Raw genomic sequence first — 18218 nt, 5'->3', positions numbered from 1 at the left:
ACCTTTAAACCTTTAAAACTGCACCCTTTCGTTGATACATTTGTCAAATCAAAACACACAGAAGTCGTATTCAAACTGCTGAAACCAGTGTAACATTTATCAAATTGCAGAGTCTTTGACATTCACCACAACTAGACATCCGTATGTTTAAAAAAAATCAGACGATCATAAAACAAAGACAGTCCCTTTGACTTCAGATCTTCTGCATCCACGGTTACTGTGCACCAAGGACAATTTGATAAGATTTGACAAAAACAGATAAATAAATAAATTAAACATAGACACAAAAATACAATAATTTACATTAACATAAAGGGTTAATATTAATGTGTCCATTAACACACAGACCTCACAGGCTGTTCATTTTGTGAGGACAGCTAATCACTGCCTAATGACACGGCTTTAACATCCTCTGTGTCCCTTAGTGGACCGCTGAGTAACAACCGAGCTCACAGGCCGCAGGAGTGCATGTTGAAGTGAAAGGTGCAACTTCCTGCTGTGACACAAAGGTGCGGCCTCGTGTCGCACTTGGCGTGCCTGCTGCCGACACACCGGGTCTGCCCGGCAGTGGTATCAGCATGACACGCAGCAAGCCTTCACATCCCCAACACACAGCCCCTAATTACTGCAGCCCTGCCAGTTTGCAGCCCTGGGCCAGTTCTGCCTGCTCTGTGCCAAGGTGTAAACACTGCATTATTAACACTACATACAGTCTGCGCACACGGCTATGTTTAATATACTCGACGTATGTCTACACGGAGGCGTTACTTTAGTGGGATTCTTTACGTGGAGCCATACAATAGATTTATTGTTTCCCAGACAGTGAGCTCCGAAATCACCAGATGGGCGATTTGCTGCGTATAGTGTAATGTATGCTTACAAATGATGTTTAATGATGTCTTCCAGGGCTAGGAAACAAAACATTACCGTTTCAAGGCTAAATATGCACGCTCCTTGTCACAGTGCCAGAGTTAAAGGAATATCTAAAACCATGTATTTTTCTTGTTTTTGTATTTATGAGCTGTCAGGGTGTCTTGATGACATAACATGATTTCTCCTCTGTCATTATGATACACACATAAGCTAAATTCAGTTTTATTTCGCAAAATAAAAGCTAAAATAAAGTTAAGGCGTAAAAGCCATCCACCCATAGTCTATACCTACTCACCTTGTGCAGAGCTGTAGGGGGCTGGAGTCTGTCCCAGCATACATTGGGTTAGAAGCAGGGCACTCAAAGACAGCTGATCTATTTATAGATGTACAACCATTTATACTTTTATTCACATAGTGCCAGGAAGTTCAGATCTTGTGTTGCTTTGGTAAATACCAGGTCATGACTCCAAATAAATACCAAACCGTGGTTTTTGAGGTCTTACTAGTTGTACGCATTGTGCAACGTTTAGACTAGAAAAGAGCAAGTCACAAATACAGGATGTGATGGTATGAAGTGGAAGTATAGTAATTGCTTTTACATTTTACTTTTGAAGTAGTTGATTCCAGATAACATTTCGTGGATGATTTGAAATCAAGCAATACTTTATTGTGTGCAACTGTAATAAAGAGTCTATGACATGAATGTTGCATTGTGAGAGAAGCAGAAAAAAATAAAGTTCAAGTATTGAATTTCTTCTCCAGACACATTTTAGAGTATGTAAAAATACTCTTTCTCTCACAAAAAAAGTTAACAAAAATCTGACGTCACGCCTCCCTAACCACCCCAACTTGCTCTAGGTTGACCAGTAAAGCAGTGTGCATAATGATGGCTAATATTAATGTTAGAGGAAACATCAGCGATAATTAGCCCTACATGTTTGAGCCTCAGTCAGACCCAGACTAAAACAAGGTGTCTGTTTTGCACCAACATTGCAAACTAGCATACATATTAGGATGGTAAGTGAAGATAGCATCTTGTATTTGCTTGTTTTGTTTGTTTGCTTCTAACTTGCAGTCGCTGACACAGAGTTAACAGTTGCTGAACATACAGAAGCTAGTATCTGCTATGATGTTACAGTGTGTTTACACTGTCAAATTGTTAATACAAAATCATATATAATGTAAACACTCTCTGCCATAGTTTTGAGGATAGTGAAAGTTAGTGTGTGGAATCGGGATATATGGCTATACTTGGCTTCTTCTCTGATAACTCTCGTTTCTACATTGTAGAATGCTAATGATGTGAAGAGCCCCACCTTGCAAGTTAATGGGATTGTTTCCTTACGTTTATGACTTATGAAACCCTGGTTGTCTGAATCAGTTGTTTTTGACATTGTCTTTAGTACACTGCAGCTCCAAAGTGGAAACTTCAGCTATGGTGTTAACTGCTTATTTGCCAACAAAATGTAGCATGTACACAAAAGCCATATGGACATTTAAACATGGCTAAAAACTTGATTTTCATTGGAGGGCGGGTCTTTAAAAAACAATACACATAACAATATTAACACTAACAGGGAAATAAAACATTTAACATTCAACCAAAAGTGCCAAACCTTCGCCAAAGTCAACAGGAAACCAAGAGGTTGTTTGTTCATTTGTTCATTTTACATAATCATAAAAATCACAATATTTGAAATGTAATTTCTTAACTTAATTCTGTTAAAACTGAATTCTTAGAGACAGATACCTCAAAACCTGTTGGCATATACCAGAAACAATCGCAATACTGGATACCACCAGAGCTTATCTTTTCTTTTTTTTGTGTAATTTGGTTGAATTGACTGTTAACATGAAATCATCAATGATCATAAGCATAATGTTTGACTAAAAGACTGACCCAAAAGATGTTACACATTACCTAACTTTTACAGTAGGTTTGTATTTCATTTCCAGATACTGGACCAGGTTCAGTCAGTACACTCAGTGCTCATTAGCATATGGATACTGTTCCTGTGTGTACTGGTGTTAGTAGCAGGTGTGTTGAGGAAATATACATATAAATTTGCAGTCATCTCAGCAGCAGGCAAATCATTACATAATGTAAGTTCCACTTTGTCACAGTACTCCAATTATTATTATTATTTTTTGTTTACAACTATATAAGATAGCAATGCCTCCATCTTTATCACTGGCAGTCAGCTTGGTGACATATAAAAGCTAAGTAGGCATGAAGAAGGTAGGAGGTTTTGAAAGTGTTGTGACTGTTAGAGTGCTAATAGCTTCCTAATTACAAGACTTTTTCAAGCTTTTCCTGCTACACTATATGTGTCAATCCAATAAGGCCATGATACTGTCATGAAACAGTTTCAATAGTTTTTTTTTTTTATGTGATATCCAATCCAGATAACAGCTCATTATGCCATTTTAGCTGAATTTAAGTATTTGGCAGCAGCAACTTATAAATATTCCTGTAACTATAAGAATAAAAGTAAATAGAAATGCAATAGAGTACCCCAGGAATGAGTCCTAAAACCTGGAAATGAGTTTGCATTTTAACACTCCTGGTTCCCTTGTCTCAAAGCCTGTTGGTTTCAAATGGGTTTTTTGGGTTTTTTTTCAGATAACTGAAAATAAGGTCTGTGGTTAATGCTAGCTTAGGAGACTTTCAAGTATTGTTCTGCGACATAAAAGACTTCAGTAAATACCCCACTGGCGAACTTTGAAGCTTTTATGTTTCTTAAAAAAGATGGCTGCTAACAAATAGACAAATTGAGATTGCAGATGGCCATCACGTTGAGCCATGCTGAACACAGCTTTACAGCCTTGTTACGGTGGCAACGTTGAATCATGGGACTGTAGTGTTGTCAAAAGTGTGTTTGAAGTCAACGTTAGCTTTTTACTTCCTCACTTCCTAAATCCTAAAAGTGCATCCACTTGTGAATTTTTTTTTTTTTTTTTTTTGCTGAATGAAATGTGAGTATCATAAACGTTTCTCTGCCACAGAGTTTATTTTCTACAATAATGCTACGGAAAAATCCCATAAGCTTTTTCATTAGGGAACTAGGATGAGGCTAACTTCCATGTCGACCTACAGAAAAACTGAATCTATCCAGATTCCAGTTCATGTGACCATTTTCAGATGACTGCAAGTATTTATCAGTAGCAGCTATTGCAACTTCCTGTTACTACAAGAATGAAAGTAAATAGAAATGCAATGTGTAAAACTTTACAACTTAACCACCACAAAAATATATATATATATCAATCATGATGTTTAAGAGGGGCCAAAGCTTCTCCTGTTGTTTCATTGCAGTATTGCATAACAGCATCACTGTGCACAGCCTTACTTTGACGACGTGCTGTATTTAGTATAGAAATGTCAATACCTACCTGTGGAGCTGATGAAAGCAGATAAAAAGAGCATAGCTGAGGATCCTTGTCAGCCAGTAGTAAAACGGGTCACTCCATAAAGTGAAGTGTGTGATTAGAGAAGAGTAACCTGGGAGGCTCAGGATGGAGCAGCACCTCCTCCTGTCTTCACCTCAACCGCTCGGGTCTCACACCAGCTGCGACCAGACAGCACAGGGCCCTGGCGTTTGATGAATGAGGACGATAGGTCGACACAGCCATAACTATCGCCCAGGAACTCTGCTGGGATTTTTGCGGGGTTGAGCGTGAGAACTCCGGGGGGAAAGCGCAGCTCATTGTCTCCCCCCGAGTCTTTCTAATGACGGCGATGTGAGTGTAGTCTGACAGAAGATGCTCTGTAAGTAGCAGCGCGCTACAGAAGAGAGGTGAGATCATAATGAAATATTAAGACAACAGATCTCGAGCCGGTGAGGGTCGGAGACAGACGGACATTTTAGGCAGAACGCGCTCTGTGTGAGGCCTTCACTTCCTCCTCCTCTCTGAAAGCTCTATCTTTATAATGGATGGCGGAGTCTCCAGGGAGTGTCTAGACTTGGATGGGAAATCTAAATGGTCGGGAAAAGCCACTTGCATCCTTGGTGCGTGGAGCATGGGAGAAATGCGGAGGGAGACAGGAAGCAGCCAAGAAGCATCCAAGACCAGATCTGCACCCCGAGCAACGCCATCTTAACCCGAATTCCATTTTTCATCTGTAATTGAAGGAGATTTCTAGAGAGGAGAAGTGGGGATTATATGATGCTAAAACGCCCTCAGATTCTTATTTTCTACCTTTTTCCCTAATCCCTCCAACCCCAAGTGCCCTCAGCTTCAGACCATGATGCTCTCTGTCTACACCACCCCTGCCTGACTGCCTAACCCTTCCCCTCCGGTCTCTCCTTCTATTTTTTTGTGCCTCTACCCTTTTTCTTTTCCTCCCTCTCTCTCCCCTCAGTTATTTATGAGCAGGACTTGAAATAGACTTCAGTATTTGATAAAAGCGTGATCCTTAATCCGAGTTGCCTGAGAAGTGCATTTCATTTTTATTTCCCATCAGAGATTGATGTAGGAGTGGGGCGGTTACCCACTCTGTGATTGCTAATGTAAATCCATTGGGTTCTGGTGGACATGTGGAAAGATATGGAGGACTTGCATGTGCATGGTAATGCCACCAATGAGAGATTGTGTGTGCACGAGGTGATGGAAAGGCTGGATTGTGACGTGACAGAGAAGGAAGGAAAGAGCAGAATTATGTGATTTATCAACAAAAGCAGCAGCTCGCCTCTGAAACCCAAAACATCACAAATTTTGCAAAATCACTAATTGCGATTCTTTGACTTTGCCTTTAAGCCATTTCATATTTCAACGCTCACTTGTTCCTGACGGAGGCGGCAAAATAAAATGGGTGATAAATTCAAGATGACAGTTACGCCATATGAATGAGGCCCCTTGTGTATCAATTCGCTCAAAGCCAGCTGCAAATTTAACTCAGCCTCCTTATGTGGCAATTACTGATGGGTAACATAACCTGAATATATCTGCTCTGTTCATTACGCCAATGTTCTCTATAGCTGGCAAATGTTCTTTAGGATCCTACAGCAAATTAGCTCATCCCCCAGGACGTCTTTTATTGGATGATCCAGCACTAGAGGATGCCGCAAAACCACTCGAGCTCTCCGCAGCCTGCCCCGGTTGCCACAGGGTTAATATTTAAAAGCGCGAGCTCCCAGTCGTGTATTGATGATATGTTTTGAAAATTGCTGAGGCAGGCTCATTGTTACAGTGCTGTCTAGAAGATAGCCAAGCCCCCCCACCCCCCCCCCCCACCCCCCCAACACACACACACACACACACACACACACACACACACACACACACACACACTCCCACTCCCTCCCTCCTCCTGTTTCCCCCCCTCCCCCTTTACAGCCGCCAGATGGAAAACACACTAAAGCATGTAATGTAATATAGCTTGGCACACAAAGGTGTTTCAACTTCATCTGGCCTCTGATCTGCACGAGAAAAGGGTTTTCACCACTCCTGGTCACCAAAGCGTGAGTTTGGTTGCAAAAAAAAAAAAAAAACGAAGAAAAGAAAAAAAGCACCCGCACAGACATAAAGACAGTGAAGCTCAGCAGCTAAAAGCAGAGAACAAGTGGAAAATAGGCTGTGCCTCCCAATTGCCTGTGGCATACTTTTAGGTTTCTCTCTGAGATCCCCCCCCGCTTTTTTCTTTTTTTTCTTTCAGTATTGTCTTCTCTTCAATGAACTAAAACTGCCACAACTTCAGTGCAACATCTCAGTCACAGACAGCGAAAAGAAGAAAGAGGAGCAATCTGTTAGTCCTCCACTATCACCAGCATCATCATCAACACAAGCCTCTTCCCCTCCCTCCCACCCCCCACCTCCTCCTCCTCCTCCCCGCAGAGCTCTCCACCACGACTCCCAGCTTCCTGGCTCCCCCCTTCCTCACCCCCCACCCCCACCCCTCCTCCTCCTCCTCCTCCCCGGACGCTGAATTTTACAGTACCGTCTGCAGGATCCCGGTTTGTTTCGGCGCACTCCTCTATGCAGAGCTACACGGGCTCCGGTGGAGGAACGCTGGAGGCAGCTGTCAAGCGCAGGCTGCTGCTGCTCTAGTTGAGCCTCGGCGCCGTACCGACTGATTTCACATTCACCAATAAGACGGCACGGGGGGGGAGAGAGAGAGAGAAAGAGAGAGAGAGAGAGAGAGAGGGAGCAGAGAGAGACAGAGGGAGAGTCTCGAAGTGAGTGGTGTGGAGAGGCAAGTGGAGTGGAAGAGTGTCAAAAGAAAAAAAGAGGTTACAACACCTCCCAGCTCTCTTTTTTTCTGCCTTTTCCCCCCTCTTTCTTGTGTTGGCTCAGAAGAAGAAGAGAAAGAAGGGGGCTTTTAAAAATTAACTGAAGACTGCTTGTAGAGAAAGAAGAAGGGGGGGAAAGCTCAAGTCGAGCCCTATTGAACAGTTGAGAGGGAGGGCTGCCTCAGTGGAACAGGGACCAAGTAAAGCTCTGTCCAGACGCTCGGACTCCTCTTGACACCCTTGCTGGTTGGACTGGTCCCCGGTGCTCGGCCCCCCGCTCTCCTCTGCCCGCCCGCCTGCCCACACCTGTCCTGCTTCCGCCATGATGATGTACTTTTGGGTGAGTAGCGGACCACAAAGTGTATGCTCACACTGCTACAGCATGAGCAGAAAGTGTGTGTGAGGTTTCAGGCATATGTGTGTCAGTGTTTTGTGTGTGTGCGGGTGGGGGTGTGTATGTTGCACCTCCCACATGCATGAACAGAGCTGATGGTTTTCCACTTCCATGTGTTTTATTGATGCTGGATGCTGCAGCCAGATGCTATAGAGGCCTGTGCGTACGTGTCGGACTTATTCTGCGTTTAAATGAAAGAGGATATCTGAGTGTGATTATTATCCATACTTATACCTTTACAAGTATTGTTATTCAACTTCCACTGACAGCCATGTAGCACACCTGCCATTTGAAACTCTGCGATTTAACGCTGGCGTCTGAGAAGGGGCTGCTCGGGGTCTTCTGGGGACACATTTCGATTTTCCTCGTCTGTGTTTCAAACACGTTTTTTGATGCTGTTGCCTCCTTAGCCCATACATCTAAGTCAGCCAGAATTCCTCCTATTTTTGTCTTTTCATAAATTAAGCGGCATTAAGCGCAGAATGAGGATGATTACAGATTGTTCGCCAGAGCTGCTGATTAATTCTGTTTGAGATCATGTGTGATTAGTCAGATTGGTTTTGTCTCCTCAGTGGTTTTGCATTCTCACCACAACAATACCCGCCCAGTGCTCGCTGCTTTAGCATTTACACTCCACACTACATTTATTTCTCACTAATGCCGTTGCAGATGATTTTAATCCTCCACTGTTTTGCCAACTTGTGTTTTGTACCTTCACAGAAATGCAAAGTAAATGAAATTATTTTTTTTTTCCCATTGCACCACATATTTCCAGCTTTGCCTCTGTAATGCACTTACAGATGTGTCTCCTGCAGACTGTGTGTGTGTGTGTGTGTGTGTGTGTGTGTGTGTGTTGTGTGTGTGTGTGTGTAGCTATTGATCGTGAGTTCAGATTACTATGGAAAAAAAACGTCTTTTTTGGGGGGGGGAAAGTTATTTTACGTGGATGACTTATACTACAACCGCATTTTTTTTTTAAAACGTGGAAGTGAGAGCAAAAGATGAATAACAAAGAGCATGTTAAGCATGCTATGAATGAAGCGGTATTGATTTAAAGCTCCAATTTCGAGGGAGAGAGGATGTTTTGGGGCCAAAGTTACTCTAAGTGGATAAACAAGCTCGCATTTGGACCTCGAGAAAAAGTTTTCCTTTTGTTTCCAAGTAGAGTGGAAGTGACAGGGAGGTGTAGGATTTCCAAATTGTCACAACTAAAAGAAACTAATACAGTGGGCAGTATTTTGAGGCCTCGCTCCAACGCAGGCCTTGCGTTCTCTCGTGATGCCTCCTGGGTATTGGTGCTTATTGAGAGAAGCTTGTCACTGTCTGCTGTCCTGTCTGAAGGTGTGCTGTGAGGATACAACTTTTCCACATCTCGGTTTCATCATTAATTCTCCCTGCAGCCAGTCGGAGCGATGACCACACACACACACACACACACACACACACACACACACACACACACTGATGTAGGCTGGAAAGAGTGAAGCGGTAATGCTGACAGTTTGCAGCCTTGCAGGCTCATCAGTTTAACGTTGGGCCTTGTGTACTGTAGTGGCCTGTTTCTCTCATCATAGCAGTTAATGCTTCAACGTTTCTCTGTGTATGTTTATGAGTGGATCCATTTATGTTAGACTAAAAAAAACATTTTACTACTTTCACTTTCTACTCTCTCTAGAATTAACTTTATTATTTTAGCTCTGAGCATTCATTCCAAACACGACTCCTTATTTTATCATTTCCAGCTGTAACTCTAAAATCTAAAATTGTGTCATCTTTACTTTGAAGTATCAGGATACTTCATCTCTGAATGAGCCAAATGTCCAGTGCGAAGTGGTGAATATTTTTACAATATGCAGTAAAAATATTATTATTATTTTTACTAATTATTTATTTTAGATAACCACATTCCAAAGAAAACTGCGAAAAAGTGCTCTTTTGATAAGTCACTTACTAGATGTGTTAATCAGTGGAAACTCACTGACATTAATTGAGTTAATAGATTAATTACTTGCCAATTAATTATTTATAAAGCAATAGCTCTTAATATTTATTAGCTCCAGCCCTTCAAATGTGAGGATTTGTTGCTTTTCTCAGTTTTATATCACTGAGTATTTTACATCTGTTTGATTTTAACTGTTTTGGAACAAAATTTGATTCCACCTCGGATTCTGGGAAGTTGTGATGGGCCTGTTTGACAGTACTTGTTTTGACTTAATTCTTGAGAAAATAAACCGAAAAACTAACACTCACATTTGGAGACAGTGGAAATGATTGTAAGCTAAAGGCCCTAAATGTGATGTCAGGCTGGTCACGTTTCAATTCAGAGTATGGAAACAAGCTTTTGGTAAACTGAAATCGGAAAAAACAAAAAATTGTTGATAATTTGTCATTTATCGAGACAAAATGCGGAATATTATAGTTATATTTTTAAATATCACAAGTTGCTGTTTTTTTCTGTTCTGTATCACTTAGGATTTAATCAATTTAGGTTTTGGACAGTTGCTATGACAAAAGCTTTTCTAATGATGATGCTTTTCTTTTCTGATGTCTTTTATTGTCTGATGTCCTGGGTTTTTAATGTTGTGTGGTGAAACTAAAGACAATTCTCCACAGTGTGGACATTTACATTATCAACTAACACAAAAACAAAGCATTGGGTTCTCTGAAATTATGCTGCACCTTTTTCATAATATTTTGACATTTAAAGTCAATAATTCATTGATTAAACTAAAAATTAATTAATTTATAATAAAAATGAATGTCACTTTATGCCCCACTGTAATAACAAAAGCAGTGACATAACTTTTTGCTTGCTGAGAAGGTGAGACCTAGCAGGAGTTAGGCAATTTTGCAAACACTTCCAGGTTCCCGCAACACAGCAGGAGGTGGTACAGTAATAGAATTTGGGCGCCTTCTCACTCCTCAACATCTATTCAGCAGAACTTTGGATGGATAACATGAAAAGTGAAACTGCAAGAGTATTTCATTGCACTTCTTGAGAACAGTAACATTACAACCAGTGTGTGTGATCAATGTTTTACCACCCATCCCTGGTACTAACTGTGTGTGTCTGTGGCTGTGTGTGCGCGCGCGCGCGCGCGTGTGTGTGTGTGTGTGTGTGTGTGTTAGTCGGCCAGCGTTTAGCTGCGAAAGGAGGGTGGGACCGCCTCCTGTTTGAACTGCAGGTGGTGAGCATTACCTGCGGTCCCTCCGGAGGCCTGTCAGCCGTGCATCAGTCTGGGGAACCTGCAAGCTCCCCTCATTAGAATATTTATTCACCAAGCAGATGTTCTTATCCGGGGCAATTACCTTTGGCTTACATTTCCCCGTTGCCCACTGATATAGATGAATGTGTATACAAAGACGTCCCAGGTTATGCATGGGGCCCCTGGGTGCCACCCACCTTTTTTCTCCCGCCTATATGCATGGCGGGCAAGCCAGCGAGCGTCTGCTGTGCCACAACCCCAAAACCCTCAACTCCACTGTGGTAATTGGAGGAAGTGGAGGCGACATCTCCTGCGATGGCCACACAGTGATGGAGAGACGGCCTGTATATCATTCTCTCCACCCGGCTGTTCCTTTGCATTAGAGACAGAGAGAAAAGGGGAAGAGGCATGGAGTGGAGAAACCATGCATGCTTCTGTCCTCCCCTCAGTGTGATGAATAATTTAGCAGTGCAGGGCCCTCGCTGTCGAGTAGAGATGGTGGTAATGGGGAGACTGGATATATATGGCATGGCAAGGAGCAATGGTTTACGTTAGACTTCCCCAACACAGCGCAGTCAAGTGTGCCGCGGGCTGCTCACATGGTGTGTTTGGCCTGCATTAATGCTTTGTTTTTATCTGCAACTAAAAAAAAAAAAAAAAGACAACAGACACCTCAACAAGGAGCCGATTTGAGGTTTTCGAGCTGTGGTCATTAGAAGGAGTGAATTCCCTTCAGGCTGACGTTCAATCAGAGCTGTTGTGATTTGGTCATGTGTTGTGTTTTACATTGCAAATTGTATCAGATTTTCTTTGAAGGTGAAGAATAGCTCGGAGCGCTCCTATATCTCCCGTTATTGCTTGCATATATGTACAGCATGTGTTGTAGTTACAATGCATGCATATGGTGCGAGCCTCTGGTGAGACATTACAAACCCAAACAGAGGGGCTTTGCAGCCGAGGATGTTGAAATTCATGGCGGACTGTGTACAGAGGCAGAGCTGATCAGCCATTCTGGGCGGGAGGGCAGCGAGTCCAGGCCGCCGGTTTCATATTGCAAGATGAAGTGCTTGCGATCGTTTGTTAATGTATTAATTGATCTGTGTCCTCAGACGGGCGAATCAGGAGTAGTGTCACGTAGACTCTTTAGTACTCCCCGAGACGCCTTCATTAGCTGCTGCTGGCCGGCTCTCCACCCCCATTACAGGACGGCGTTGCCACACACTTTACCTGACTGCTGTAATAACTTTAGACATTTCTATCTCCCGGCAAGTCCTCCGACAGCCAGAACAGTTTGGGGGGCTTAACATCAAATGCGAGGCGCTTCTTTGAAAGGCTTATACTGCAGGTGATTCACTCCGGGGGATGTCACGTGTCGTTGTTTTGTCTGCGAGTTGTTGCTCTCCTTTTCTCTTCCCAAGTTTTTTTTTTTTTTTATTTTTAGTAAAGGCTGTTGCAATCAGTCATTAATTTCCAGCTTAATGTTTTATAATCTGGAAGGCACACATGGCTTTGTAGCAGAGCTGATGTAACAGCTCTGCTACAAAGCCGAGCTAAGGAAGCAGAGGAGGCAGTACATCCAGGAAACGTGTTATCTGTTTAACCACTAATACCAATGAGATCCAAGCTTGTAAATCGTATATTTCTCCAGTGCAATTTTGACAACCTATGAGATCAATTCCAGAGGAAAAATTAGGATAGAAGAATTTTAACCCCCCTCCTCTTTTTTGGAATCCCAGTCTCCACCCTTTGTGCTCTGTGGGATCATTAGCAATCAGTAGCTTTAACAATAATTCTGTCAGCTTTTGGTCTCTTCCCCTTGGGGCTAATGGGTCTAGAGCCCAGCTAATTGTGATTAGAGTCTGACAGCAGGTTTTACTTGCAGGATTTTCACACCACAGTCCTCTTTGATATTAGCTGCACAGCTGATAAAGAGATTAGATACAGGAGGAGAGCGAGAACGGAGAGGAGGGAGGGAGGAGGAGGGGGTATGGGGGCTGTTCTTAAACTACAGAAAGACACCTACACGGGGGAAATCACTGGCGAGTTTAGCAGAGGAAAATAGATCCGGACGCAGTAAAAGCCTTGCGCTCGCTTATTGCACCTGCTATCATTAGCGCTTTTGTACACATGGTCAGCCTCCCAGGGAAAAGTCATTATCCAGCTGTGCCGTTATTTTTCTGCTGTTTTCTCCTAGTGGAGTGTGACTTCAGGGCTATAGCCAGCGCACCATTTAATGCCTCCAACACAATAAAGGACTCTAGCCTTAATGATGTGGGATTGGATGGCCATGCCTCAGGTTGTCCAGGGGCTTGTGAGCTGTTACTACGAGCGGCCATTTTGCCTCGCCGCCGTCGAGGCGCCGTGTCAATTCAACCCCAGCCATTCCAGAGGAGGCAAAAATAAAAATCCGATTTAATGATTAACGGCGGCGGCGTTGTTTAAAGGGTCTTCTCTCTCTCTCTTTCTCTCTTAAGGAGAGAGTAAAGGAGTGCATCTCAAACAGCAAAACAATGAGGAGCTGGTGGAGTAGTAGGATGGAAAGTTGCCAACGCACACCAATGTGCCAAAACACGAGACATTATTGTCTGTTTTTCACTCGTGACTGAGTGAACAAACCCGGATGAGTGAATCATACGCGGGGGGATCTGAGATTATGCAAAAAAAATGTTTTAAACTTAAGCGAAGCAGACATTTTATGTCTTACTGACTTGGAGAATTAAATATTAAAATTTGGCTTCTCTAACAAATGATGATCTGAAAGAAAGTGGAGCAAAGGTTCAAAGATTTTGCCCCAAATTTCATGATGTCTTAAGCCTAAAAATAGATGAAGACATCATTTGAGCATTGACAGTGAGACAACAAGTAAGTTTCAGGATCACAGCATGTGTCACCTAAGCCTTGGAGGAGCAGGAAAACATTCTTCTTGGCAATTTCGACGCAATGGCCTAAAAACGTCCCCCTTCAGCTGATCTAAAGAAAGAAATGGCTTGTCTCAGCACCGATTCATTTGCAGACGTTCTCTTTCCTCTCCTCTTCCAGTTGAAAATGTACTTAAACAGAAGTATCTGTTTAAGTGAGCCTTCCCATTGCCAAATGCCATTTCGCAGTAATTATTTTTCACCGCTTTATTTATTTATTTAACTTTTTGCGGTCGGCCTGTTGCGCTGCCAGTAACTCCAGAAGTCTCTCATGGCAGTCCTTCATCCTCCTCAGCAGTGTTGCAGCAGAAGGCGTGTGCATCGCTAACACGTCTGTGCCATAGATATGCCCTGAAGTGTCAGCTCTCACATACGGAAAAGATTGGAGGAGAAGCCCCTGTGAGAACAGCAGCAACATATCCACTGGCAACCTGCCACGCATGATAAGAAAACCACTTCTGCCCTCTCTCTCACAGCAACAAATGTAATTTGTGCGCTTTCCACTTTTTTATACTCAGTTATTCAAATAGAATCATCAACTTCTTTAAAAATTGGGAACAAAAAAAACGCCGGCAGTAGGTTTTGCTGTTGTTGTGATATCTATCTAACAAACTGTTTTGAGACTTGAAGCTCAGAGGTGTAAAACTGTCATTTTTGCTGTTTTATCGTATAAAAGTAGAAGAAATAAAAAAACAAATTGGCAAGTTCTAATAAGATAGGTGTCCGCGTAGTTCGCTGAAAATTTTTTTTCATAGTTGGCAGATACATTCTTGAGTTACAGCTTAAAAAATTTTTTTTTTGAGGTCACAATGAATTTGAGTTTTGACCACCAAATTCCAACCAGTCCACTGTCGAGTCCAAGTGGACGTTTGTTTCAAATTTGAAGGAATTTCCTCGAGGTGTTCTTGCGATATCTCGCACACAAGAATGAGACAGATGAGGTCACGGTGACTTTGAACTTTGAGCTATTACAACCAAAATCTAATCAGTTCATTGTTGAGTCCAAGCAGATGGTTGTGCCAAATTTGAAGAAATCTCCTGAAGACGTTCTTGGGGTAACACATTCATGAGAATGAGATGTACTGATGAACAATACAGACACATAATGAAAACATAGGCTTATATGATATATATGAGGCTCCAAACTATTCCTTACAGGGCCATAGCTGCCATTGAGACCACAGAAAGTAATTTGTTGTAAAAAGTGTGTAGAAAAAGTGATCCAGCTTTGTACAGGTGGTAATCTCCAAAGACAACAGCCATATCCACTTTTCCACTGGCGTTTTTCATATATGTGTTTATCTTTACGGTTGCAAAGGCTCCATTCAAAGCGCGTTATATACTCTTCTCAATCAATCCGTGGGAGTATAAACCCTGCTGTCACGTAAAAGGGGGTTAAGAAACAGTGTGGCACACAGGCTGTAAAATTAATGGCAGGAGAGTGACATTAGTGTTATAGGTTATTGACCGATTTCATGGAATTTATGACCCTAATCGAGAGGAAGTGTCAAAGGGAATGAAGCAAATAAGAGTGGCGCTGACAGCAGGGCCGCTCTGTGGCCACTGGACACCACAATTTGAGCCTTCCCAGTAAATTGTGGCCGGGACTTTATAAGTCTCGGCGGAGGCCCCTTTCACTCCGGCAGCCCGGGTCCTAGGGCCATGCCCCGGGCCTACCTCTGTCCTCCAGGTCAGACACAGCCAGGCTCAGCAGATGATGAGAAACGCTACTTCATCTCACCTCATGTCAGGCTTGGCCTCTCCCGGTGTCAGCCGCTGTCTGTGTGTGTGTGTTTATGTGCATCCACACATGCGCGCACGCTCCTCGGCTCCTGTCAGTGTCATTTTGAGTGTGTTTGTTGTGGGGGAGGTGTTCTTTCTCATGTAGTTTTCATGATCATTATATAATCTGCAGTGTGTTTGTAGCTACCGGTCTCTGTTTCCATGCCCGGTGTGAGATGGTCAAAGCTCCTGTTTAAGCTTCAACTAGAAACAGAAATATTCAGCAGTGTGCAAAGGGCCAACCCATAAAGATGACTGAACTCCTGCCGATAAATAATTCTCAGTTAAAATGGCGTATAAAAATAAATATACTCTGCATCACGTATGTGTGTGTGTGTGTGTGTGTGTGTGTGTGTATATATATGTATATATAAGCACACACGCATGCAGGTGACTTGTGTTTTCTTTGTTTTGTTTTGTTTCTGCTTTAACTTTTTACACCCAATAGACATTTTGTGCACCAGAGTTTACACTTGTCTTTCGTAGAGCAATGTAGAAAAAAAATCCATGAAAACTAACTTCTTCACTTTACATTATCAGTTGATATTCAGCATGGTTCATATGCTGCTTTCACATTATATTACGTGTAGCCGCATTGGAGAAATCGTTTATTAGCCAAGTTGTCATTTTGAGTTTGAGATATTAAGAATTTCTGACAGCTACGAAATCTCCCACTTGGTGTTAAGAACTACTTAAGTGTCAATGGACTGCTTGCATTAATGTTTGCAAAGCCACCATCAGTGGCAATTACATCTAAATAAAATCCAATATTGCACTAATACAATCAGTTCACCTTAATGTGAGGTGAGCCATACACAGTGTCTGGCTTCACAAGTTATCAATTAATGTACATAAGATTGCTGTCTTTAAAATGTTTGGCCATACAGGCAAAAAAACCAAATAACTGCATTTTTTTTTTTATCCTAAAACCACTGAAATCCCAGAAGACAGTTCTTCTAAGTTACCTTGATGATCATACTTGTCGTGCTGGGCTAAGACATGTAGTGACTGCCATAAACCTGTAAATAAAGGAAGTGAAAACTAAACAAAAGCAATAAGTCCTCCAAACAATATGTCTTCTACCCACTAATACAACCCACAGCGGCGTTTTCAAAACTGCCACCCCTATGCATGGCAGGAGGTCACCACAAAAACAACTTATATGGCCATAAAGCTTATGCTATGCTCAACTTTACATATGTATACGAACACAGATTGAGCCTTCTGTCCATACAATGTGTTCATTTTGTTTGTATTTGTGCATGTATTCTGAAAGCTCAAGGATTCAGACGAAACTGAGAAGTGCCGCTGGAAGTCATTGGGGCAGATTAGTGTAGTCCATGCTCAAAGGCCACGGCAAAGACATTTTAAAAATGGCCACATGGAACAAGTTGGTATAAGATTTAAAAGAATAGTCTGTTCACGTGTCACAACCATTATTAGTAGCTTCACAGAGTAGCTCCACCTACAACGGTGCCTCAGTCAAAAGGTACATCATGACAACCAAACTAATGTTACCTTATTTTTGTTGTCAGAATCTTTTGACTTATTTACAACGTGTCTATTTTTGTACGTCAGTGGAGTGTAAATGAGCCTTAACAGTCACAGTTTTCAACATGTGGCTAATGTTAGAAAATGGTTGGGACTAGGCTTAGGTAACAAAAATTCTTGGCTAGGTTTAGTTAAAGATCATGTTTTTTTTTCCATTTAGATCTTTATTAATACAAATATTTGTGACACTGACATGTCAGTTATGGCAGAAAAACGAACCCAAAGACAAGAGTTAACAAAATCAAAACTGGTTGGGTGCATATCCATTTTTACCTCCTTGGAGATTAGTATATCTAGTGGTTATTGTTCCACTTCAGTGTCGTCTTGAGTCTTGTATAGAGTCCTTTTTTCCCATAATCTTTTTAGATGTGCTTCCTGTAGTCTCAGCATGTGTGTCAGTTTTTCCATTGAAAAGATTTCTTCCAAGATTGTTAGCTGTTGGTACTTCATTGGTGTTTTCTTGAAAAGACCATAGTTTGACTTAAAATAAGTATTTTTTTAAGTTACGTATCAACCAACATACGTAACTTCCCTTTTTGTGATGAAAGCTAACTACACACTAATTTTTACAATTGAAAATAACATAGACTTTTGATTTCACGTGCACCACATACAGGGATCTGCGGGGTAAAAGCCCTGTGTTTGTTTGACCAATCCAAGCAAACTATGTTGCTCTTTATCACCTGACTTCCTCCTTTGCTTTCATTTGCTGCCTAACAGTAAACATAAATGTGGGTTGCAATAAGAGGCATATACAAACAAGTTGGACATATTTTAGGGGCTGACAGTCAAAGCAGAAGAGTTGATGTTCATCAAATTTCAGTGACTCCTGATTGGAAATGGTTTTCTCTCCTTTTTAGTTCAGGTGCATGGAGATAGTGCTAAATGGAGGCAAGGAATGAATATTTAAAACTGTCTCGCTTCACCCAAAGATACTTTCATTCATCTAAAAATAGAGTCTGACATTATCTTGTTGTCAACAACTTGGCTTGGACCTCCAAACAAGCGGCGACTCGGTGCTGTTTGTTTACTCGGGGTCCTTCAGGCTGTGTAAGGACGGTCAGCTGTGGCAGCAGTGCCTCCGCCGTTCTGCCCCGGCGCTCTGTGGCTTTGTGTGGTGGCTTTTGTGCCGCGCTCTAACCTGCTTTAAAATCCCTTTAGTGTGGCTCTGACATGCTGTGCTATCACATCGTGGCCTCTGCAGAACGTATAGAGCCATTCAGACACTGTGCCGAGCGAAATGAGTTTTATCCAGCGGTTGACG

The 18218-nt window shown here is 42.2% G+C and overlaps 1 protein-coding gene across 5 annotated transcripts in view; it reads left to right on the top strand.

Moving 5' to 3' along the window:
* The window catches only part of LOC121956111 (RNA binding protein fox-1 homolog 3-like), a 546203-nt gene that overhangs the window by 398849 nt on the left and 129136 nt on the right, over positions 1-18218 (top strand). The window contains exon 1 of one of the 5 annotated variants that reach the window (XM_042504228.1): positions 7417-7443. The exons of the other annotated variants lie outside the window; for them this stretch is intronic. Coding sequence (XP_042360162.1) covers positions 7426-7443 — 18 coding nt within the window. The 5' untranslated portion in view covers positions 7417-7425. Of the gene's footprint in view, positions 1-7416; positions 7444-18218 lie in introns of those variants that run through there. 5 annotated transcript variants of the gene reach the window in all.

Source organism: Plectropomus leopardus, chromosome 17, assembly GCF_008729295.1.
Source record: "Plectropomus leopardus isolate mb chromosome 17, YSFRI_Pleo_2.0, whole genome shotgun sequence".
Classification (NCBI taxonomy): domain Eukaryota; kingdom Metazoa; phylum Chordata; class Actinopteri; order Perciformes; family Serranidae; genus Plectropomus; species Plectropomus leopardus.
The sequence above is the reverse complement of the archived record's forward strand: the minus strand, read 5'-3'. Positions and strand labels throughout refer to the sequence as shown.